Here is a 26,377-nt window from a genome sequence, read left to right as displayed (position 1 = left end):
CACCAGACAGCGGCATGGGCCATCAAAGCAGCCACCTCGGCCTCCTTTTTTGTCCGGGCCACCCTCATCTGGTTGCAACAACTACAAACCATAGTTCCTATGGAGGACATACGAACACACCAGGACCTGGCTAAGATGGTAGCAGCCACGGAATACGCTGCAGACGCAACGTTCCAATCGGCCATTTTTTCATCCAGATCCATAGCATCCAACATAATTGCCAGGAGAATGCTATGGCTAAAACACTGGCAAGCTGACACCAAGGCTAAGTGGCGGCTAGCGACCGCCCCTTACTCAAGCAACGGTCTGTTTGGGGAGGCCTTGGACCCCTATCTTGTAGAGAACAAAGACAAGCGGAAGGTCATGGCACACTTGAACAAAAGGTCAGACAAACGTACCACACCTTACTTTCGTAGGCAGTCCTTTCGTCAACCGACAACCACGCCTATCAGTCAGGCACCCAAGCCATTCACTCCCAGGCAGAACAAACCGTACGGCCGCCCCTACGACAGACCGGGGTTCCAGCCCAGACAACAAAACCAGTCGAGACGACCCTTTCGTGGAACGGGTCGTCCGTACCGGAAGACAAAATGACTCCTACATAGACCTACCCATTGGAGGAAGACTAGCTCACTTCTTCCACCAGTGGGAGCAGACCTCCACGGACAACTGGGTACTACAAACCATCCAGTCCGGGCTGTCCCTGGAGTTCCTGGTCACACCCCCAGACCGACTCATCAACTGCTCGGTCTCCAGGAACCCCACCAAATGCAAACTCATGCAGGAGGCCATCCAACACCTGTTGGACATTCAAGCAATAGAACCGGTCCCAGCGGAATACAGAGGCAGAGGATTTTACTCCATCCTCTTCGTGGTTCCAAAGACTTCAGGAGGATGGAGGGCAATCCTGGACCTAAAAAACCTCAACCGCTACATCACATACAAAAAATTCAAGATGCAATCCCTTCAGTCCATCCTGGGAAGCATCAGAGAAGGAGACTTCCTGGCATCGATAGACCTCACGGAAGCCTACCTTCACATCCCCATCCACCCAAACCACCGCCGGTTCCTACGTTTCTGTTACGGGGGAAAACACTTCCAATACAGAGCTCTCCCCTTCGGTCTATCTTCGGCACCCAGGGTATTTACCAAGATACTAGCAGCGGTAGCCGCCAAACTGAGAAAAATCCCAATACGCGTCCAATGTTACCTAGACGACATACTAATCCAAGCAACATCCCTACAGACAGCTCAGGCGGACGTAAGGACCGTCATTCGCGTCCTCCAATTACACGGATTCTCAGTAAACTTTCAGAAGAGCCAGACAGTTCCCTCGTCCAGGCTGCTGCATCTGGGGGCCATGATAGACACAACCAACTGTATGGTCTATCTCTCCCAAGACCGGGTGGCCGGCATCAGGGAACTGGCTCGCTGGGTTCACAGGCAACGTTCAGTTCCGATACTAACACTTTCCCAATTATTGGGCAAGATGGTATCGGCCATAGCCATTGTACCCTGGGCCAGGCTCCACCTACGGGAACTACAGTGGTTTCTGCTCCCGTACCAACGGCAGAACACCAGCGCATCCAACCACCTAGTCAGGGTCACGGCACAAATCCGCAGGGCGCTACGCTGGTGGTGCTCTCGGGCCGTGACCAAGGGGTCACCCTTCAAGGAACCAGTCAGAGTTACCATCACTACAGACGCCAGTCTGTATGGTTGGGGAGCCCATCTGGACTCCCGGTTTGTACAGGGACGTTGGTCCGCCACGGATCTGAGAAACAACATCAACTGGCTAGAACTCAGGGCTATCCACCTAGCCTTGCAACAATTCAAAGACAGAATCAGAGGCCACCACGTTCTAGTCCTAACAGACAACGTAGCAGCCAAGGCGCACATCAATCGGCAGGGGGGGACCAGATCAAAAACCCTGATGACAGAGTCACGACTCCTATTCAGCTGGGTAGAGCCCAATCTGAAGTCACTAAAAGCGGAACACATATCGGGGGTCAACAACCAGCAAGCGGACTTCCTAAGCCACACCACAGTGGACCCTTCGGAGTGGGGGCTACACCCGAACTTGTTCCTAGACATCTCCCGCAAGTTCGGGTACCCGATCCTCGATCTGTTCGCATCATCAGACAATGCCCAGCTCCCCAGATTTTACTCTCGTTACTTCAACCCGCGAGCAGAGGGGACGGACGCTCTGAGAACTCAGTGGCCTCAGGGTCTGCTTTATGCCTTTCCCCCACTACCACTCATACCGGCGGTCATCCGAAAGCTGATTCAGGAGCGGGCAGAAGTGATCCTAGTAGCACCATATTGGCCACAGAGACCGTGGTTCGCCGACCTGATGAACCTGTCTCAGTCGCCCCCATGGAACATTCCCCCTCATCAAGTGTCCCTACACCAGGGAACCATCAGTCACCCGGAACCCCAATGGTTACAACTGACCGCCTGGCACTTGAGCGCCAGATAATGGCACAGGAACTATTCTCTCCCGGGGCCATTACCATAATTCAAGCTTCACGCCGTCCGGCAACAAACCGCATTTATGACTCCACTTGGAAAAATTTTTGCCTTTGGTGCAGGGAACGGCAGTTTGACTTACACAAACTCTACATCCCTCAGATAGTAGATTACCTCTTGGAGGGACTAGACAGAGGCCTCGCCCCCGCGACCATCCGCAGGCAAGTGGCGGCCTTGTCCACCCTCCTCACCTGCACGGATTCGGTTCCCTTAGCTCACCACCCCAGGATCCGCGCCTTTATCAAGGGCGCCTATAACACCAGACCTCCAGTAATTCACAGGTACCCGTCCTGGGAACTACCGCGAGTCCTTCACGCACTCACTCGGTCACCATTTGAACCATTGGCGACCGTTTCCTTGCGACACCTGTCGCTAAAGGTGGCGTTCCTGATTGCCATCACATCGGCCAGACGAATTTCGGAACTGGCCGCACTGTCAGTCAGAAACGACCTATGCATTTTCCACAAGGACAGGGTGGTCCTTAGGTTAGATCCTGCCTTCATACCGAAGGTGAATTCACTCTTTCACAGGACACAGGAAGTAATTCTCCCAAACTTCTGTCCAAATCCAACACATGACCGGGAGCGGCAGTGGCATACATTGGACGTCCGCAGAGCCTTGCGGCGTTATATAAAGCGTACAGAACCCTTCCGCAAATCGGAGGCCCTATTTGTGTCCTTCCAAGCGGGCACCTTGGGGCGGAAAGTTTCCGCGGGCACCATTGGAAGGTGGATCCGAAGCTGTATCGCAGAAGCTTACAATGTATCATCCCTGCCGCCCCCAAGTCATCTCACAGCCCATTCCACCCGAAGCGCTGCAACTTCGGCAGCATGGGCTACCCAGGCGTCAATCGAAGTTTGCAGGGCCGCGACATGGTCCTCGCCTTCCCCGTTTATACGACACTACAAGATAGACCGCTTTGCATCGGCGGACGCCTCCTTTGGTAGGAGGGTCCTCCAGCAAGTTGTCTCAGAGATCAATCTACCGGCCTTATCTGTTTCCCACCCCTTGGGACAGTGAGGCTTTGGTACGTCCCATCCGTGGATTATCCATCTCCTGTACTGGAGAAGGGGCGTTGGTCTTACCTGAACGCCTTTTCTCAGTACGGAGATGGATAATCCACACCCACCCCAAGGCCAGCAGGCCGCTAGTAGGGAGCTGAGAGCCAATACCTCGTCAATCATCAGCCAATTCGCCCTCGTTAAGAATGGACTCCACAGGAAGTGGGGGCGTGTCAAGCTTTGGCTACTTGGTCTCAAGAGCAGGCAGACAGAGAAAACCCATCCGTGGATTATCCATCTCCGTACTGAGAAAAGGCGTTCAGGTAAGACCAACGCCCCTTCCCTGGCTCAAGTCACCTCTCTCCACTTAGCGATGGGAGATAACTTGGCCTTACTCTTGCTAAGAGACAATAGCATAAAGAAATTAAAAGAGTGCATTGTGATTTGTGCTTTGACAGTATTTCAACATATTTATTGTAGTAGGCTGTTATTGCGTAGCTTTATATATACATGTGTGGTATTCTTTTTATGTGGCAAGAATTGGCAACTCCTGATGGTATAGTTCACAGGTCGGCAACCTGCGGCTCCGGAGCCGCATGCGGCTCTTTGAGCCTTCCCCTGTGGTTCCCAGCCTCCTCTGCCTTTGCAGAGAGAGACAGAGACAGAGAGAGGCAATTTCCCTGCTTCTCTCTCTCTCTCTCTCTCTCTCTCTCTCTCTCTCTCTCTCTCTCTCTCTCTCTCTCTCTGTGTGTGTGTGAAAGAGAGTGCACTCACAGTGTTCTATGAGGAGCTGAAAAGCTTACTGGGCGGAGCTCCTCCCTTTGCTGCCTCTCTGCAGGAAGCAGGAGGCAGGAAGGGGCAGGAGAGAGCTAGCTAGCCCAGCTAGGCTGACTCAGGAATTCTGGGAGTTGAAGTCCATGAGTCATAAAAGAGACAAGGTTTTCTACCCCTGAGCTTGTTGGACAACAGCTTGAAGCTTGCCAGGTGAGCAGCAGATAGGAGAGGGGGGAGAAAGAGAGAGAAAGAGAGAGGGAGGGAGAGAGAGAGGGAGGGAGGGAGAGAGAGAGAGTGTGTGTGGGGGGGGGGAAGAGGAGTGGTAGACCAAGGGCAGATAGAGAAGGAGGGAGGGAGAGAGACAGAGAGAGAGAGACCCTTTTGACATCTAAAATGAAGATAACACTGCATATATCCTTTTTTTACCTATGTGTGTATGTAATTTTATTCTCTTAAAGCATTCTTTTGGTGATCATTGTTTTAATAGTATGGATATTCCCAAGAGTCATATTTTTACTTTTATTTTTAATGTGTGTGTGTGTGTGTGTGTGTGTACACACACACACACACACACACACACACACACACCTATAATAAAGGTAAAAAAGGATATATGCAGTGTTATCTTCATTTTATATATCAAAAGGGTTTTGTGGCTCCCGGTGTTTTGTTTTTGGTGGGAAACGGGTCCAAGTGGCTCGTTGAGTGTTTTGGGTTGCCTACCCCTGGTATAGTTATATGTATTGAAAGGTATTTCAAGACAGTCTTTGAAATAAAACCACAAGGATTCCTTACCTACATTTGTTGGAGAATGGAAATGAGAGAAATTCTAGGAATCATATTTTTTTTCCTGCTGGCATAGAAATTACTTTCCTCCAGAGGTCAAATGTTATTCAGCCTGCTGCAAGGTTTCCATATTTGGGGGCAGAGTAAAAGTTTTGGTCAAATAGAAATCAAGAACTCTGGATTATTTTCTTAATATGCTTAAATATAGTTAATATAAAATTAATTAATTTTTAAGAGCTTAATTAATATTTTACCTACTTTTTAAGTAAACTATGATGATTATGTCAACTAATGCAAAAAAGTATACTGCAGAAAAGCACATAAGCTACTATAGTTGCATGAGTATCAACCCCCCCCCCACCTTTTCTTTATATAGAGAGCTGAAACCAACATTCACCTGGAAATTATTTCTCTGAGTTCTACTCTTTCCTGGGACTATTGAAGAGTTTTTTTTTTAATGCCTTGCAATTTACCCATTCTACATCATGCAGAAGGGTATTGTGATGAAGACAAACGATTGATATTGGGATACTTACAATTCTAGTCTACCTTCAATCACACTGATTTACATTAGCCCAGGCCATCTCACAGGCTTGTAGCATAAAAACGGAAAAAGGAGCTCTGTATAAATTGTGGCATACCATACTACTGCAGTTTTTACCAGAATATTGGGATTGAAGAAGCTCTGGTTGTCCTCCCAAACTCTGCTACCATCTGCTCCTATCAGTTCTGTCCTCCCAAAGATGTAGCAAAGGTGACTGTTGATCCCCTTAGCATATTTTCAACACCCGTTATATCCTGCCATAGCACAGTGAAAGCAAACAAGACAGCCCTAAAGAATGAAAAATGGAAATGAAACCATATTTTTTTTGGTTCAGTTGCTCTCCACTGTCTCCTGAGGTTTTCCCAAATAAATCAAATTTATCAGAATATAATTCAACAAATCATGTGCTAATATTGTATTTCTCAGTCAGAATAATCAAAGTATTGCACTGCTTCCTAAAAGCACTGCAATATAGCTCAATTTTTAAAATTATTTTAAAGAATTCATCAGAATATTATATTCCCATTTTTAAAGGTACACTGAGTCGTATGGCATATATTCCTGAAGCCTGATTGGGCACAGAGGGAGGAGATCTCCCCTAGAAATGTGCTCTTTCGGTGTGTGGCACTACCTATAATTCCAGGGCAGAGATAAAGGTGTGGCTATTGTCATCCAAGAGTGGCTTTTAGGAGCACTGCTTCAGCCATAATTGGATGTGAGATTCTGTTTGTGAAATTGGCCTTAGAAATTATTTGAAACTATTGCTCACAACTCACAATAGAGGTCACACATTAGGTCTGCTTTTTGTCTTGGAGCAACAGCATTATGATCTGAGTTGAGAGATGTTAATATAGGTCACCCAGTTGCCCTGTTTTGGGCGATCTGGTCCTTTCTGGGTAAAGTGGGACAGGAGGAGTCCTTGTAGGTTCGCTGTAAGGACAATTCTTATCATCTGGTGGATAAAATCGCTTGACTTTACTCTGGATTGGACTGTAGTTAGGCAGTGTCCTAGGAGTTTCAGGTTTTAAACTCACAAATGCTCAGTTACAGGTGAAAATAGCAATTTACTCGAGACTGAATAGATAATAACAGTCAAGAAAAGGAATATAAATCAAAACATAGTTTCTGGAAAAGAAAGCTTGCCTGAGTGATTTCACAACAGGAACATGCAGAAGAATAGTCAAAATCCATTCTAAAGTTCAGAATCATGCAGGTTTGTCAGACAATGCAAGGTCAGAGTTTCATGAGCAAGATTCACAAGAATAACATGCCAAAGCAGGAAATCAGACAGTTTTTTCCAACAAATAATATAGGTCAAAGCTGCCTCATAAATTAGGATGTAATCACCTATTTTTGGTCAAGACAGTTACTTCCTTGCTTGGCAAGGAGTCTCATTGAGCATCTTTGCTCTGCTTCTACTTTACTTTGCAAATCTGAGAACTTGGAGACTGTACATTATCATCTGATCCAGCTGTTCTGATGGTGCCTGTATTTGATCAGTCTTAATTCTGGCTTGGAATCTCCTAAGGCTGACATTTCAAGGATTTAGCTAGAGCAGAGTGAGTCATGGGCCATGATAGGCTTATTTATTTATTTAATTTTATTTATATGCTGCCCAATCCCAAAGGACTCAGGGCGGCGTACAAAATTAAAACAATCATCAACAATAAAACAATAAAATAATACAATCATACCGCGAGTGATCATATCCCGCCCCCCCCCCGGGGACATCAGCCCCAGGCCTGCCGGAACAGGAGAGTTTTAACGGCTTTCTTAAAGGCCGGCAGGGTGGGAGTAGTTCGAACCTCGGGGGGAAGTTGATTCCACCAGGTCGGAGCCACCACAGAAAAGGCTCTTCCCCGAGGGCCCGCCAGCCGACATTGTCTGGCCGACGGGACCTGAAGGAGGCCCAATCTATGGGACCTCACCGGTCTCTGAGAACTGTGCGGCAGTATGCGGTCCTGTAAGTAACCTGGCCCTATGCCATGAAGGGCTTTAAAGGTGATAACCAACACCTTGAATTGCGTCCGGAGACCCACAGGAAGCCAGTGCAGCTCGCGGAGGATAGGTGACATGTGGCGTACCTTGGCACGCCCACAATCGCTCTCGCGGCTGCGTTCTGAACCAACTGCAGCCTCCGAACGCTCTTCAAGGGTAGCCCCATGTAGAGTGCATTGCAGTAATCCAGTCTTGAGGTGACAACGGCATGAGTGACTGTGAGTAAAGCCTCTCGGTCCAAATAAGGCCGCAACTGGTGCACTAGGCGAACCTGTGCAAAGGTCCCCCTGGCCACAGCTGATAGATGTTGTTCCAGATTTAGCTGTGAGTCCAGGAGGACACCCAAGTTGCGTGCCTGCACTGAGGGAGGTAAATTTGCCCCCCCAGGACTAAAGATGGACCATCCAGTTGGCCTTTGGGAGGCAAGACCCAGAGCCACTCGGTCTTGTCAGGGTTGAGTCTAAGCCTGCTCACCCCCATCCAGACCCTCACATCTTCCAGGCACTGGCACATCACATCGACTGCTTCACTGAAAGGACACGGGGTGGAGATATATAATTGGGTATCATCCGCGTACTGATGTTACCTCACCCCGTGTCGCCGAATGATCTCACCCAGCGGTTTCATGTAGATATTAAAAAGGAGGGGGGACAGGACCGAGCCCTGAGGCACCCCATGATCGAGGCGCCTAGGGGTCGATCTCTGTCCGCCCGCCAACACCGACTGCGACCTGTCAGAGAGGTAGGAGGAGAACCACCACAATACGGTGCCGCCCACCCCTACCTCTCCGAGATGACGCAGAAGGATACCATGGTCGATGGTATTGAAAGCCGCTGAGAGGTCAAGAAGCACCAGGATAGAGGAATGACCCCTATCCCGGGCTCGCCAGAGGTCATCGGTCAGTGTGACCAAAGCAGTCTCAGTGCTGTAGCCGGGCCTGAAACCAGATTGAAAAGGGTCCAGATAATTAGTTTCATCCAAGGATCGCAAGAGTTGGGACACCACCACCTTCTCTACAACCTTCCCCACAAAGGGGAGGTTGGAGACCGGATGAAAGTTCTTCAAAACAGCTGGTCCAGGGAAGGCTTCTTGAGGAGGGGCCTCACCACCGCTTCCTTCAAAAGTTGCGGGAAAGACCCCACCATCAAGGAGGCGTTGATTATCGCCTGGAGCCAGCCTCGTGTCACCTCCCTACTGGCAGAAACCAGCCAGGAGGGGCACGGGTCCAATAAACAGGTGGCAGCATTCATTGCCCTCACGGCCTTGTCCACTTCATCAGGGGTCACAGGCTCAAACTCGCTCCAGATAACATATCTTGTGGAAGTGATAGGGATATATCTTATTTTGATTATTTGGAAAGAGTTTGAGCCAGGGAATCCTGAGGAAGTAGACAGGGTCCTTGCTCTGCCAGCTGTGTTCTAGATCCATGCTCCTCCTGGCTGGTTAAGGATTCCAAGGAGATGGCATGGGAATGGGTCCAGGAAGTAGTTAATGCCTCATATTTGGATAAGGGTAATGGTGCACCCCTTTCTTAAGACACCATCCTAGAACCTAGATCAATAGAAATCTTTGTCAAGTCTCCAGTGTTCTATTTTCTGGGAAACCAGCAGGAAGTTTCCTTGCCTAACAACTGGGATTCAATTAATGATGGCAGGGATTGCCATCACTAAGCGATGTGGTCACACTTTATGATTGCATCACTTAATGATGGAAATTCCAGTGCCAATGTCTTAAGTTGAGGACTATCTGTAATCACAATTCAGGCCAAGTTGAGATAGTATTGTTGGTGTTTGTAGATGACTTCTGGAAAGCTCAGACTAGGGCTGGTACATCCATCCTGGCCTTGTTGGATCTCTCAGCAACACTATTTGCTAAGGTAAAGTTGGAGCCCAGCAAATATATGGCAGAATGCTTTGGGGAAGGCAAGGTGTTGTTTTTTTGCTGCTAATATTATTGCCCCTTTTTTTGAGTGGTGTGGTGGCCTAGAGGTGAAGACATTTCTGTCCCACCCGGAAGGTTGCAAATTCAATCCTAGGCAGCAACAGATGTTTCCCTATCGGGGCGCAAAGAGAAAATATCTACTATGGACTCCGTGTAGGCGTCAGGAAGGGCATCTGGCCAGTAAATGCTCAGCTTCATTCAGTTGTCCTGACTCCACCCTGATAAAAAGGATTATAGAGTCATAAAAAGAAAAAACATATTGCCTCTTTTTCTGCTTTATTGTTGTTGTGAATTGCCCGGCATTGTTGTATAAAAGTTAAGCTATAATAGTGTTTTAAACAAATAAAATAAAATATATCCATAAACAAAATATTAATATCTTTTTGGGGGGAAATAATATTCTAAAGTATGTCATGCAAAAATACTCCTTTCAAAGGGGATTGTCTGTATTATGTATAAGTATTATATAAAGGAATCTGAAACTGATTTTGGAGAGTAGAGGCATGTGAACTTAAAATCCTTGGCTAAGTTGCTTCTGCTCAACCTGCTTTCTAGATCTGTGTCTATTAAATGGGCTCATTTTTGCAATTTATATTTGCATGGCAGGAAAGTTGTGCCTAGCCACTAACCATATTACATATATTTTACTGTGAACCCAATGGTTGTTAACATGGGCAATTCATTTCCCATTTTGTATTTACCAGGAAGTTAAGAGAGAAACTGAATCTAAAGAAGATGGTTTGCCAGTCAAAAGAGAAAGGCATGGAAATGTGGCCAACCTTGTTCAGCGTATGAGTACTTATGGTTTTCCAACTGGAGCATTCCAGCCTCAGGGCAAAGGCTTCAGAAGACGTATGTATGGTATTTGATTTCTGCCATATGGTACTTTTATATATGTATGTATATATGTATGTGTACACATACACACACACACACACACATTCCTGAAGACACAAAGGACTTTGATCTTTATTAGGTTAGAGAAAGTACTATAGTATTTTTGAATTGATCTCTTTATTCATAAAGTAGGAAATTTGAAAGCTCTATTTACAGAAACCCTTTAAGTATCCAGAAGTTGAAAAATAAACAAGCCAGAGTGACCTATCTGTTTCTTTCAAGCCTTCTAACCAAAACAAAAAGGGATGTCCCTTCTTTCATAGTATTCTGAACTTGCACTATCCTTTGTTAAGGGTTCTGAGGTAGCTATAGCAGTGTAATATTAAACATTCCAGTCAGTCTGTGTGTCTGCCAATCCATTGAAATGATTTTTCAGATTATTCTAAGAAATGTGCAGTTGTTTGCTTGCAGAATTTTTATTATCCAGCTAGGTAACATCATCAGTACGAGTGAGTGTGGAGTTTGCTCCCCTGTTAACTACAGTAACTTGCCTAAAGCCCAAGCCCAAAGATTATGCAGTGAGATCTAGTTGAGTCTAAACCTTTATTTGCTTAGATCTAATGGGCAGAATCTTGCTAAACTAAAACTACAATCTTTTAATATAGACATATCTTGAGAGAGATTCTAAGACAGTGGTTCTCAACCTTTTTAATGCCGCGACCCCCAACCGGTCATAAGTTGAGGACTACTCAACCGGTCGTAAGTCGAGGACTACTCAACTGGTGCAGCACCGTTTGCAGAATGGGACTTTTGGCGGGCTCAGCAGGGCAGAGACAGCCTGGAGAATTCCTATTGGCTTTTGAAAGCCAATACAATTAGACTTTATTCAAGAGAGTCTATTCTATTGGCTTTCAAAAGCCAATCGAATAAAAGGGAGTAGCACAGCTAAGGCAAAGGGGGAAAAAATGGTGGACTGCATTGTTTGGCGACCCCCGTGAAATAGTCGTTCGACCCCAAATGGGGTTCCGACCCACAGGTTGAGAACCACTGTTCTAAGATATGGGTACCCTATTCCCTCCCCCACCCCCACCTCATCCAGCACTCTTGTAATCTGGGCCTCTCCCTGGGAAGGCTTTGTTTACTAAAACTCTTATCTACTGATTCTCTCCATCACACCTTGCCAGTTTTGGTGGGAGTATGCCTTTCTTCTTGGTAATTCCTTTCTTCAAGTATTGCTTGTCTGTTGTTAATCCCTGCTTGTTTATCTGGGTGTTGGCTGCTCGAGAGGATATGTTCTGTTTTTTTGTTTGTTTTCTTTTTGATTTTTTTAATTGCTCTTTTGAATAGTGTATAAATATGGTTTATCTCTACAGTAGTAGATGTCTATTGATGGCTCATTTGTCTGAATGCCAAGCTTCCAGTAATTCCGTAGCATTTGGAGATTTGGCTTGGTCTAAGATGCCTGTAGTTACTAAATTGTGGTTGTGCCTGTCTATGTGTTGTGAGATTCAGGAGTTTTCATTGTGTCTTCTTTTTGCTACTTTGTATTCATGGAAGCACTCTGCCTATCTGTTCTACACACAGTCCTTGATTTACTATTACAGTTGGGATCAGAATTTTGGTCACTAAACAATATAATCATTACATGACAAAACCCGATTTTATGACCAATTTTTACTACAGTTGTTAAGCAAAACACTATGGTCATTACATGAATTATGTGGTCTTTAAATAAATCACATAGTTATGTGATTCCGGCTTTCTCCAGCAGGATGGCTGTAGAGTCCAAATGGATGGGTTCTATGACGGCCTTCCTGCCTGGCAGACTGGGTAAAAACTTCGGCCACACCCCTTCCTTTGGGCGTGACCCCAGTTTTGACTCAGTCTCGAAGCCTGGTAGAAGTGCGAGAGGCAGCTCTCAGAACAAAACTAATTTAACTCAAAAAAAAAAAAAAGAGAGAGAAAAGGAATCCCCTCTTCCTCCAGTTGAAAGAAAAGTTTCCTGGCAGCTGATAAGACTTGAGAGATGCAGCCAGGATCGGCGGACTCGTGAGTGGGGCGTCAGGGACTAACGGGAGGCTTGGAGCGGGAACGGATCGCTCGCCGATTTCCGGCCCGCCGAGCAGCTGTTTGGCGCGGGGACCTCACACCGGGTTGCTCGTCGCCCTCCGGGTCCGCCCAACAGCTGAGTGGTTTGGCCGACAGAACGAGGCGCCGCTCAGCGCGAAACAGCTGAGCCGCGCGGGAAGCGGCAAACCGCGGCGCCGCTCGGCATAGATCAGCTGAGCGGCGCGAGAAGCAGCCCGACAAGAGCAGAACTAGCGCTAAAATTTCTTTCTCCTCAGAGGAGAGGTGCAGCGCCCTTAAGACTAAAGGAGTCTTACTGATTGCTAAATTCAAAGATCCGCCATTGTTTTGAACCTCGTGGATTCCCGGGCTACCATTGGGAGGCGTGGCTTCTTCCCCATTCGCCATTTTGAACGAGCGGATCTACCCGCCGTTTCTTCCCTTGGGGGTGGGGCCACCACCCGGATTCCATTTCCCTGCAGACAAAGGGGGACCCCTTATGCTATGATCTGAGGTTATCTCAAGAAATTGAGACAGGAGGAAGGAAGAGGGAAAAGAAAGAGAACCGTTCTGATCGTGGTCTGTTGCCACAGCCACAGACTGGGGGAGAGAGAGATATAAACTGCACTTTGTCTGGACTAGGTGAGGAGGTGAGGAAGAGCATTTTTCCCTGACTGTTCCTATAGTGGCCTTTAGTCACTGCCTTGCAGGATCTTCTGTCCAAAGACTCCTGTCTGTCCGGCCATTGTTTGTATAGGCAGAGGAGGGCTCAGCCCCAAGCATCTGCATCTGATCTGCGTATCTCATTCCCCCATTCCAGGCATTGCCTACTCGGGGTGTCTGGCACAATGGCAGACAATGTCTCGTATTCAGTCACACAGGTCCCTCAACTGTCCCCCCCACAGCAACAACAAAAACGCAGATCTTCTGAATCAGAGGTGGGGGGGAAGAAGAAAGCTAAAACAAAGCACCTTTCTCAGAAGGGACAGTCTAAAACGGCTGAGCGAGAGGCTTTGAGGAGACATTTGGCTTTAGAAAGGCAAATTAGCAGGGCACAGAGAACCAATGCCAATGGGACAAATTTGGTTTCCCCTGTCCCAGTGGTGGCACCCAGCACAGAACCTACTGCCGAGGAAGTGCTCAAGACTTGGTCTCCTCCTGGGGAAACAGAACAGTTAGATTCCTCCAATCCCTCCTCACCAGCTTCTTCACCTGACCACACTCCAGCGCCTCACCCCAACGACAAGGCGCAGGAGAACATATGGTCGGCACAATTTCATGCATTCATGCAGGATGCATTCTCCCAGTTCATGGCTTCTAAGGGGCAAGTGGCCTTTCACACACTCCGTAAGGGATGGGCTAGGCCACCCCCTACCAGCATCTCTGAAACTTCCTCTCAACTGGGAGAGGGTGACTCAGTAGACCTTGACATGTCAGACATGCCCCTCTCGGAGGACGAGGAGACTGCACCTGAGCAGGCGATGAGCTCTGGCCTCTTTAACCCAGCGCTCCTAAAATCACTCCTGATAAAGGCAGTTTCCACAGTCAACCTAACATCAGTACAGGATGAGAAGCCCTCAACAAGCAAGGAGGCCAATCCTCTATTTGCCAAAAAGGTTCCACAAGATAAGTACATTCCATGTGCGGAGGTCTTTATGACCACGCTGGAGGAACAATGGTCCTCACTTGCAAGCCCACCGGCACCTAACAGCGCGGAAAGAAAGCTTTTCAACCTATCTCCCTCCTTCTCTAACATGTTAGAGGTTCCTACTGTAGATAACCCCTTGATTTCATTATTTTCTACCTCCGCGATTCCAGGAGACATGGCGGAGGTCTTGAGACCTGAGGAGAAGAAATTTGAACACTCCCTCCGGCGTTCCCATATGGCTGCAGCCTGGGCGGCCAGAGCAGCCACTTCATCATCATTCTTCGCGAGGGCCAGTATCATGTGGCTGAGGGAACTGCAAGGCACGGTGCCTCCAGACCAGGTCAGAGTACACCAAACATTGGCCAAGCTCCTCGCGGCCTCTCAATTCGTGTCTGACGCTTCACTGTACGCAACAAAGTATGCGGCAAAATCCATTGCGGCCACAGTGGCCTCGCGTAGGCTACTGTGGCTCAAAAATTGGAAGACAGATCTGAGGTCTAAATGGCGTCTTTCGACGTCCAAATACAGTGGAGTAGCCCTATTTGGTCCCATTCTGGACCCACATGTCAGCGAAGGCAGAGACAAGAAAAAAATCCTAGTACATCCATCAAAGAAGTTAGACAGGAGAGGCAGTCAGGACTTCCGGAGACAGGGCTCCCGCCCAGGGAGCCCCTGGGAATGGAGACAGCCCTTTCGATCAGGGCAGTCCTGGGACTGGCCCAGAGGCTCACGATCCTTCTACCCGAGACAGGATCGAACCCAGGATCGCCAAAGCCCGGGAGCCAGGGGCCAGTTCCAGTCCAGACGCCCATATAGGGGAGCGGGAGGCAGATCCTTTAAGCGTACCAAGTGACGCCAAACAGGATACTCCCATTGGGGGTCGGTTAGGAGATTTCATCGAGGTCTGGGAGCAGACCATGACCGACGCCTGGGTTCTGGAAACGATCAGGCATGGCCTGACCTTAGACTTCTGTTCTCCCCCACCAAACCGGTTAATCAGATGTCCCATCTCCAGAAGAGTACACAAGACAAGGCTGATAACTTCGGCCATAGCCCACCTCCTGTCAATTCAGGCCATAGAGAGGGTACCAAAGGAAGAGGAGGGAAGAGGATTTTATTCTATCCTCTTCGTTATCCCAAAGACATCAGGAGGGTGGAGAGCAATCTTGGACCTGAAGGGCCTGAACTATTTCATAAAGTACAGGAGGTTCAAGATGCACTCCTTGAAATCCATCCTAGCCAGCGTCAGGGAAGACGATCTATTATCCTCAATAGATCTCACAGAGGCGTACCTACACATCCCCATACATCCCAGCTACCGGAAATTCCTCAGATTTACCTACGCGGGTCGGCATTACCAATACAGGGCATTACCCTTCGGACTATCATCAGCACCAAGGGTATTCACCAAGATCCTAGCTGTAATAGCGGCCCATCTCAGGTTGATCCCGGTGCGCGTTCAGTTTTATCTGGACGACATCTTGATTCAGTCCAGATCTTGGGAACAAGCAAGGGCAGATCTCGAAACCACAATCCGAACCCTACAGGGGCACAGATTCTCGGTCAATCTAAACAAGAGCCACCTCATTCCCTCAAGGAGACTGCAACACCTGGGCGCGGTGATAGACACGTCACAGTGCAGGGTATACCTTTCCCAGGAGCGACTGATCAGCATATCCAAGCTAATTCACCAAATTCAAAGATCAGGAGAGTGCCCTTGCTACAACTCTCGAAGCTCCTGGGGAAGATGATATCTTGCATGGGCATCATCCCATGGGCAAGGCTCCACTCGAGGGAGTTGCAGTGGTTCCTCCTACCCTACCAGAGGAGGAACCTCAGCACCTCCAACAGGAGTGTGCTGGTACCAGCACAGGTGATGAAATCACTAAAATGGTGGCTATCCCCCACGACACTCAAGGGGAGCATATTCAGGGAACCGAACAGGGTCACACTCACGACAGACGCGAGCCTGTTCGGATGGGGAGCCCACCTGGGAACCCAGATAGCACAGGGCCAGTGGGGACAGGAGGACCTGTCACACAGCATCAACTGGCTAGAGCTCCGGGCCATACACCTGGCCCTCCGTCATTTCTCTCACCTAGTAACGAGGAGGCACGTCCTCGTGCTAACAGACAATGTAGCAGCCAAGGCACATGTAAACAAGGAGGGAGGAACGAGATCAGTGGAACTAATGAAGGAAGCATTGGCTCTGGCTCGGTGGGCAGAAACCAATGTGAGTTCCATCAGAGCGGAACACATCTCAGGGGAGACAAACACCCAGGCAGACTCCCTGAGCAGAGCCAAGGTGGACCAGTCGGATCGGCGTCTGGACCCGGTTCTCTTCGAGGAGATCTCCCGGAGTTTCGGACAACCGCAACTAGATCTGTTTGCCAACCACAAGAACACACAACTCCCCAGGTTCTTCTCCAGATTCCCGTCCCCGGGATCGGAGGGAACGGATGCTCTCAGGTGCCGGTGGCCGGCGCAACTCCTGTACGCCTTCCCACCGCTGCCATTAATACCGGCGACCATACGCAAGATGATCCTGGAGGGCGCAGAGATGGTCTGCATTGCCCCTCACTGGCCACGGCGCCCGTGGTTTGCCGACCTCATGGACCTGTCGATATCACCTCCGTGGAGGATCCCCCCGGACAGAGTAAAACTCAGTCAGGGCAAGCTTGTACACCCAGATCCCCAGTGGCTACATCTAGCCGCTTGGCATTTGAGCGGCAAAGCTTAACTAAACAATCTTATTCGGCAGGGGTGATATCGATCATACAGGCATCACGAAGAGCGTCCACTAATAGAATTTACGATGCTACATGGAAGGGATTTTGTAGGTGGTGCGCTTCGCTTCACCTAGACCCGACCGCAGTATCTATCCCTAACATCCTAGATTACCTATTGGAGGGTCTTAATAAGGGCCTGTCAGTCAATACTATCCGCAGACAGATATCGGCCCTCTCAACTGTACTCTCCTGCGACAACTTAACTTCCCTAGCACAACATCCAGCGATTAGTGCCTTTTTAAAAGGGGCATCTAACACAAAGCCCCCAGTCATACACAGGTACCCGTCCTGGAACCTGCCTAAGGTCCTTCTAGCCTTGACATCAGCACCCTTCGAACCTCTTGAAACATGCTCACTCCATCACCTATCACTGAAGGTAGCTTTCCTTGTGGCAATTACTTCAGCAAGGAGAATCTCAGAACTAGCAGCACTGTCAGTAAGGAAGGATCTGTGTACCTTTTTCAAAGACAGGGTCGTTCTTAGACCAGACCCGACCTTCATCCCGAAGGTAAATAGCATCTTTCACAGATCTCAGGAACTTACGCTTCCTGATTTCTGTCCAAGACCCAAACATAGGCTAGAACACAGATGGCACAAGCTAGACGTGCGGAGAGCGCTGTGTTTCTACGTGAAACGCACCTCGGCGTTCCGAAAGACTGAAGCATTATTTGTGTCCTTTCAACCATCAACTATGGGAAAGAAGGTATCTCCTTCCACCATAGGCAGGTGGATCAGAGCCTGCATAGCACAGGCATACGTCTCACAGGATTTGCCAGCACCCACTCAGGTGACTGCCCACTCAACTCGGAGCGCAGCCACATCTGCGGCGTGGCTAACGCAAGCTCCGGTGGAAGAGATTTGCAGGGCCGCAACCTGGTCCTCACCTTCGGTTTTCATTCGACATTACCGTTTAGACTCCCTAGCAGCAGCAGACGCGGCTTTTGGCAGAAGAGTTCTTCAACAAGTCGTATCTGCTCAGAGTTCGGTAGCCTAGACATTCCCTCCCAGGGGGACATGAGGGCTTTGGTATGTCCCATCCATTTGGACTCTACAGCCATCCTGCTGGAGAAGGGGCGTTGTCTTACCTGAACGCCTTTTCTCAGCAGGATGATGTAGAGTCCAAGCCCACCCAGAGGATAGGTCTAGGCAGGGAGATAATAATGATATAATAAAGAGCTGCAATGTTAATTCCAACAAAGTTTCTCGCCTAAGTCAAAACTGGGGTCACGCCCAAAGGAAGGGGTGTGGCCGAAGTTTTTACCCAGTCTGCCAGGCAGGAAGGCCGTCATAGAACCCATCCATTTGGACTCTACATCATCCTGCTGAGAAAAGGCGTTCAGGTAAGACAACGCCCCTTCTCATTTGACTTGTCTTGTTGGAAGTCGGCTGGGCAGGTTGCAAATTCCAGTCACGTGATACCCCTCCAGACACTGCAAGTGTCAGAAATGCACACTGGTTGCCGTGCACCCAAATTGCAATCACATCATCTCAGGGATGATGTAAGAATTGTAGCTTTGAGGATGGGTTGCAAGTCACTTTTTCCAAAAGCTGTTATAACTCTGAACTATGTAAGGACTAATTATAGTAGCTCCTACAATCCTTCCACTGTATGTTGTAGATGATTCCTGGTTTTTCTTCTTAGGCTACTTTCTGAGAAAGGAACACATATATAAGAGGAAAAACATTCCAAAATTCATTCCCTGAGTGGCAATTGGCAGCTCTCTTTAAGATATGAAAGAAAATTAGCTTTAATAATTCAAATTAATTAATCATGACCCTTTTCAAAATTTGTGTTCATGTCCTAACATTTTTTTTTTAAAGAAGGAAACCCCATTTCCCAGAGTTTATTTTCCAGCATGTAAAACTTTAGGTATTTGGCCTTCAAATTGTAGATTTCGATGAATCCCCTAAGTGAAATGATGCTAACACAATCTTTGCATGATACAGTGTTAAGTATTTTTGAATGCATACAGACCTTTTGTGTGAGGTTGTTTACAGATGAAAAATAAGAAAGCGGTGACTTGCAGCAAGTTGGTCATCCTTCCAGCTGATTCAATGCTGCTGAGGTAAATTGAATATGATCCAGAGTCCAAATTCTCTCCATTCATTTCCGATTAACTAGCTGATATCTCTGATGGGATTTCAAAAAGGGAAAGCGATTCCCTAAAGTACTACTCTACTTCAGTCTTTTTTCCTTGCAGAATGAAAAAGGAATTCTTTCCATGTGCATGAGGTTGTTCCTCCCTTCATTCTGTATATTGCGCCTTTCTTCATAACTGAATATTTGGGAGTGATAAGCTCCTGAATATATCATGCATGGAGTTACTTCTCTGAAGGAAAAGGAAATAATCACCCACAATTCTGTCAACAAACACAGAGCATGGTGTTGGGGAGTGTTGAAAGAAAACTCTTCATCAGGGTCCAGTCCAAGGCGGGAATAATCAAAATGGAGATTGCTTCAGAAAGAAGGTTGTAGTTTATTGAAGAGGAGAGCCAGACAGAAAGATGGCTCTGGAAAAAACTGACCACGTGGAACAGAGCGGTGGGCTTTTATACGTTCTGGAGCTCTTGAGATTGTTTCCTGTTCCTGTTTGAGGCGTTGCATTTCCTGTGTCATGTACTTTGACCTGAGTCTGAGTGTGCCCTTTTGGTATTGGTGGGTTAATCCTATTAAGTCCTATTTTAGAGTTTGGGTGGGGTATGTAGATTTTAAGGGTCTTTGTCTTCCTAATTTCTTCAGTTTCTATCCTGAAGGCTCCAACCTTGCTGAAAGGATTATTGAATTTGCATTTCTAAAAGCTGGCTTCTGCCTAGGGGCTGGGCTGATTTCTGAGAGCTGTTTTCTGTCTTTTTTTAAGATCGTCTCCATTATCTCTTTGTGGAAATATATTCTGCCTTTTTAATATTTCCCAAAATATTCTTCCACAGGAGAGAGAGTGATACTTCTTTAGGCCAGGAGCAGAAGCCTTTTTACAGTACTTCATATCCAGCTTTCTGCCAAAGATTCTAAATTCCTGTGTTCAATTTGGAAGGATAGTGTGCTACAAATTTTATGCCAAAATAAATGTATAATTTTAAAGGAATTACAAATCAGTTTATTTCTCTTATAGAGCAATGAACGTTCTACATTTACTCTTATCATTAAATATCTTTCATACCGATATAATCTTCATGCTTTAATGAAACTTTATTTTGAATAAGTTTTCTTATTATCAACAGGGTCAAAAAAGCGTCCATGTAAAGTTCTATTTGAATATACTCCTCAGAATGAGGATGAATTAGAACTGAAAGTAGGCGACATTATAGACATGAATGAAGAGGTAAGGTTTTTTAAATATTTTTTGTGAAAAATTAAATCTGAAAGTCATAATTGAATTGAACTCTAGAAACTTCTGTTTTGCTATTATAATTCCAAACTATCAAAAAGACAATGACTGAAGATTTCTATCTTACAATTAACTAGACAGTTATTATAGTTCTTATTTATGATATATGCTTGAAGGACTGAAAAATTGAAATAGGAAAGTTAGGTCTGATAATGTTATTATATAGAGATTTACTGTAGTAATTAAAATAGTAGAAATGAGAAGCTCATTAAAAAATTTTAATAAAAATATGTTAGTCTCAAAAGATGCTAATCACGCTTCTGATTTTTGTCTGCCGTTGACTAATATAGTTCTCCTTCTACAATGTCTGTTAAGACTAGGGAGACCCAAAAATCTATTCTGATCTAGAAGTATCTCCAATTTAATTAACCTTGCAGGTTTGTTCTAAGAATAAAACTGAGGGCAAATAAGAACCATATAAACCAATTCTAGTTCATGCATTAGTATAAATGGAATAGAAAATTATTTTAGATATTTTCATTTCTGTATTGTTTTCACTGTGAAAAAGATAAAGACTACAATTGACTCTATAAATATCTTGTTTACCAACTGCCTTGTGTGACTTCAAAGTTACAATGGTGCTGAAAAAATAACTCTGTGACCAAGGCATGCACTGACGATCTTCAATGTGTTTGTCTTGGTCACATGTTTGCTATTATAATTGGTACACATTGTCCTGTGCCTGACCCATTTTTTTTTCTTTTTTCCCCTCTGACAGAGTGAAGAGATTGCTTAAACAAGTGATCTCTTCCTGAGCTGTTTTTCTCTGCAGTGCTTCCCGAAAAGATGCTAACTGCAAGTTAACAAGCTCAGTTTTGTTATCTTAATTATCTTGCTCCCAGCTGCTGCCTACAACTGACAATACATTTTCACACCTTGGGCTTTTGTTTGCCTCCTAACCATGGGTACTTAGAGTCACAGATGCATTAGGCAGACAGCTGCTGCTAGCACATTCCTTTCCATGTGTATTCCCCATTGTGTGCCTGTTTACTCTCTTGTAATCCCTTCCTCTCCAGTGAATGTAAATACCAACATTAAATCTCATCTTGGTAATTATCCCAGTGCTGGTTTGAACATTCCGAAGGCAGGGAAGTAATGCTAAAGGCACACTGAAGTAAAATTGTAAGCATAAAAGCAGTCATGTAATTTTCTTCTTAGTGACCGCATTACTTAGCCACTGAGTTGTCAGTGCCAATTATGTTCACTAAATGAGGAGTACTTGTATTGCAGATTTTTCAAAAACTCCACTTGTACATCCTCAGGAAAAAGAAATATGCTACAGATCTTACAAGCCATTGAAACAGTTCTTTTCTCAGCCTTCTTAGAATTTTCATCAAGCTTACCTTCTAAACTGCCTGCTTACAGTAGTTTTCAGACTCCTTAGAACTTAACAGTCAGTGACTAAGGGAAAAGAAACCTAAAGGTTGTTCTTTTTTCCTCCAATTTATGCTGCCATCGTATTTTCTCTCTTCATAAAAAACTGATTGCAAGACATTGGTCCAGAATGTCTTTGCTTTGTTATTTGTAAAAAAGGAGTTTGGTTATACTTTATGTTCAGTATAAAGTTGAATAGAGTGGTATTACCCACTGCTCTGTTTTCTTTATGATACTAAGATACGGTTATGTAGAGCAATTTCTATCCATTTGTGAGTGACTTATCCCTTGTCCAACATCACTATTCCTTGCCTCACATGCTCTAACCCATGGGTGTCCAACTCACTGTCACGTGATGTGTTGCAACCTATTATGACTTTTTTTCACATTGCTGGAGCAGGGATAGGCACGGCCTCTGCATGATGCAACCGGCCCTTGGGCTGCCAGTTTGACACCCCTGCTCTAACCGTTTAAGTATATGTACTAGTCCTGCATATTTAATGTACTCCTGAATTCCTGTATATCTCTGATAGTATTTTTGCTCCAATGGTAAGAACAGTGAGCATCTTTTCTTTTCAGGTTAGAGGTAATCCAACCACATTTTTCTCCACAGGTGGAAGAAGGCTGGTGGAGTGGGACTTTAAATGGCAAGACAGGCCTTTTTCCTTCTAACTTTGTAAAAGAACTAGAGATAACAGATGATGGAGAAATACAAGAAAGCTTAGAAGACACAGGTAATAAAGGCAGGCAATCAGAAGATAGACTAATTATCTGGATTTCTTTCTGTCGGTTTCAGGCTGGGATTCAAAACAAGGACAGCTTTGGTCATGCTTGCTGATGATTTGGTGGAGCCAGGATGGAGTGCTGTATGCATCTTTGCTCTCCCTGGTCTATTAGTATCTTTTGATTCTGTTGATCATGGTGTCCTTCTGGACCAACTGTAGGGCTTAAAAGGTGAAGGCTCTGTAATGTGGTGATTCTCCACCTTTTCTCAGCAGTCAGTTCCAGGTGGCATTGACTGGAATCATAGAATCATAGGGCTGAAAGGGACCTTGGTGGCTTTCTAGTCCAACCAAGATTGTGCCCTCTGCCCCTTAACTGTGGGATACCTTAAGAATCGATGCTTTCTCCTTTTGTTTACCATTTATATGAAGCTGCAGGGAGACGTCATCCATCAGTTTTGGAGTCTGGTATGTGTAATACTTTACTGGTTAGCCAATAGGCCATTAGGCAATACAAGATACAGAATAGTAATAAGATCATGTGTTTAAAAAATAGAATAAAAGACATAAGTACTGCAATGTGTTTCTGCCCTTGAAGATCACTCAAAAATTACAATTGGTCCCAAATGCAGAGGTGCACATAGAATTGGGTGTTGGTAGATTTGCCCACATTGCATCTGTATTGCATTTCAATTCAGCATGTTGGATTTCACTTTTAAATGGCATGGGATCTGATTGTTTGCAGGACAGTCTCCCCTTAAGAATATCTGCCTATATCTCCAGATTAGGTAGGATAGGTACGCTCCAGATTCCTTCTCTGAAATCCTGCCACTTAGTGGTTTCTCAGAAATGTGCCTTTTCCATGGCTGCCCTGACCTTATGGAACACTCTCCCCTGATGATTTGACAGCCCCCACCCTTTTAAATTTTTGGAAGACTTATCAAAATATGGCCTTTTACCCAGGTGCTAAATTAGAATAGAATAGAGCAGAGGCCCCCAACCTTTTGGGCACCAGGAACCGGTTACGTGGAGAGAGATTTTTCCGCAGAGTGGAGGGGGTGTGGTTTTGTGTGCTGCCTGCATTCTGTGGATGGGGCTTTCCTTGTTTGTGCGGACCGGTTGCTGGCATGCTGCAGCCCAGTACTAGTCCACGGACCGGGAGGTGGGGACCCTTGGAATGGAGTACATAGAATAGAATAAGAGTAATTGGAACTGGCTGCAGAGCATCCTAAGGGATTGTTAGGTTAAGGTTGTTATTTTTTAAAAAAAAATATTTTACTGATGTTTTAACATAAACCTTAATATTTGGTAGACAGTGTGTTGTCTGGGCTTATATTTGCAAAGTAATCACTAACAATCAGTTTCTATATTCCAGAGTCCACATAATAGCTTTGCTTGATTTTCTCTTCTTCCAGTAGTATTCTCTTTGCCAACGTTGAATTGATACAATCCTTATTAGTTTGATAGGTAACAATTAAATAAAGATTTTTCTAAAATTTCTACAAATAATAATCGCATCAATATCATGCTTCTTTTTTATCTGGTCATCTTGGTTGCTTCGTCATAAATCCTGCTTACAATTCTTATTTAAATTTGTTTTCCCTACAATGTTCAAACATTCTTACTGGTTAAGATTTTCTCAAGGTTAATTACATCTAAGTATTTAAATCTATTTTCCTCGTACAGGCCATTCCACACTTTTACATTTCTCATGTCTTAAAAAGTAAAAAAAAAAAAAAAAAGACAAAAAAGAGAGAAAAAAATAGAGAAAAGAATAAGAAAATAATATACTACTTAAAATACATATCCCTCTTAAACTAATATACATTTATCTCCAAAGTTTTTCTGTTCATTTTATGATCGGGTCGAATGCGTCTCTCCATGGTCCACAGGACTTCCTTCTTTGCCGCCTCTTCGGGGCGACTTCTGGCTCATTTAGCGTCCCCTAACAGGCAGAAAATCAGCCGTAGGGTGCGAAGCCATAGGGTGTAGATCCATTGGCTGCTGCACTACTGCGCAAAACCAGAAGCCTGCTTAAGGTTGTTATTTTTGTTTGACTATTTTTTGGACTTATGGTTATATTTTATGATTATGGGGTTTTATTGCTTTATGAGCTGCATTTTTCTGTGCACCCCTACAATTTACCGCAATCACACCCATCATCAATATGTGAATGATATTCAGGTGTACATTTCTAGCCAGCCAAGTGATGCTTGGCTTCAGTGTCCTGTCCCCGTGTCTGTGTCTGAATTCCTTATGCAGGTCTGGATGGGGAGGAAGATATCCAGGCTCACTCATCTCAAGACTGAGTAGTTGTGGATTTTTTTATTTTCCCAAACCTGGAGACTTTCCTCCTTAGTCTTAAATAGACTTGCACTAGTGAACAACTTGGGGTCGTCTTGGACTCACATCTTTTGCTCAAAGAGCCAAGAGGCTAGTGATCACCTATATCTCCATGGCATAGGACCAAGTTATTTGAGAGGCTACCTATCTTCCCTTGTTTTCTCTGCCTGGTTGGATTGATCTCCTCACTCAACTCCATCTATTAGGACTCAGACCTTCTTTGTTGCAACACCTGCCTTCTGAAATACTGTTCCCCCAGTGATCCACATAGTTTCCATTTGGATGATGTTCTGGATGTCTTTAAAAGCATGGCCTTGGAGCAGGGTGTTTGTGGAGCTCCTGCTAGTTGTATTTCATAGTTATAGATATAGAATATGGCTTGTTCAGAAGCATATAATTTTAAAAATTGTTTTCTATTTTTAAGTGTATGCTTCACAATCATTCTGGAATTGGCAGTTCTAAATTGCTATTACTCTAAATTAGTAATAGTATCATTTCTATGGAGTGCAATTGAAGATTAATTTTAGTTAATTGTATGCAATGCTTAACCTCAAGCACTCTTATAAGTCTATTTAGAGATACTGTTTGCTCAAAGCTAAAAGTGTGGAAGTATTTGAAGAATTCGAATTGATATGAGGTTCCTCATTACATGTTACTGTATAGTTTTAGTGAGATCCAAATTTGTTTTGACCAGCAGCCCAGTCATGACAGTGTGATTGTCATTAAGTATTGCTACATTTGATTGCATATGCCAAGGATAGACTCATCTGTGGTTAGCCTATACCTGAATTGTCTTCAAGCCATATTCCTGAATAGGTTAATTCCAGTTATTAATACTTGCTTCTTTCATATCACGTACAGCCTTGAGAAGGGAGGAGAATCACACTTGGAGAAGAGAATCACATTGAAGTTAGGGCTATCACTTCATTCACTTTGGGCGCTGTACCCACATATAAAAATATGGTCTGCCATCAGATTTAACCATGATAATGAAATTTTAATTAAATTATATATCTCTGATTAAGTGGCCCTAATGAAAAGTACACGCATGATGTATTACAGTTATTGTCAAATAAGTATTTTTGTGTCTTGTAAAATTTTGAATGTTAAGAATTTACTTATACATTTATAGAAACAATTTTAGTGCTTCCACATCTGTAATCTTATGATATTTGAATTGTATCCCTAAATTTGTCTTAATAGATGTAAACTATTAATACTCAGATTGAAAGTATCTTCAACCAAAGAGTAGAAAAATATAAGTTATGGTGAAGTTTTCTCTTCCTGTCCTCTTTATCTGTTCACAAGTAATAGGGAGAATGGTTCCTGTTGATAACAATGTTATGGCTTTATACTGTGATTTTTAAAATAAATTAAAAACTTAATTTTTAAGTTTTCTCGATTCCTTCCTTCCTCCCTCCCTCCCTCCCTCCCTTGCACTGGGGTAACATAAAATCACCATGTAATGGAACCTGATCATTAGATCTGAGACAGAGTTGAAATCAAGGGCATCCTTGTGAAAACACCCTTGATTGTCTCAGAATAGATGATTTTTCATATTTATGCCTTGTGGAAGCTTTGGCTTCAAACTTCTGGAGGCTGGTTCCCCTGCGAGGTTCAATAATGTTACAATAATCT

General features: G+C 45.1%; 1 protein-coding gene across 2 annotated transcripts in view; it reads left to right on the top strand.

Moving 5' to 3' along the window:
* The window catches only part of LOC120300442 (CD2 associated protein), a 92,683-nt gene that overhangs the window by 32,299 nt on the left and 34,007 nt on the right, over window positions 1–26,377 (top strand). For both annotated transcript variants that reach the window (XM_039326454.1, XM_039326453.1), the window contains exons 3-5: window positions 10,278–10,425; window positions 20,134–20,234; window positions 22,288–22,408. In XM_039326454.1, the coding sequence (XP_039182388.1) occupies window positions 10,278–10,425; window positions 20,134–20,234; window positions 22,288–22,408 (370 nt within the window). The remainder of the gene's footprint in view (window positions 1–10,277; window positions 10,426–20,133; window positions 20,235–22,287; window positions 22,409–26,377) is intronic.

The sequence above is a fragment of the Crotalus tigris genome, unplaced genomic scaffold (genome assembly GCF_016545835.1).
Source record: "Crotalus tigris isolate CLP2741 ecotype Arizona unplaced genomic scaffold, ASM1654583v1 scf7180000024340.7048381, whole genome shotgun sequence".
In the NCBI taxonomy this organism is placed as follows: Eukaryota; Metazoa; Chordata; class Lepidosauria; order Squamata; family Viperidae; genus Crotalus; species Crotalus tigris.
This window is presented reverse-complemented; position numbering and strand designations above follow the sequence as displayed.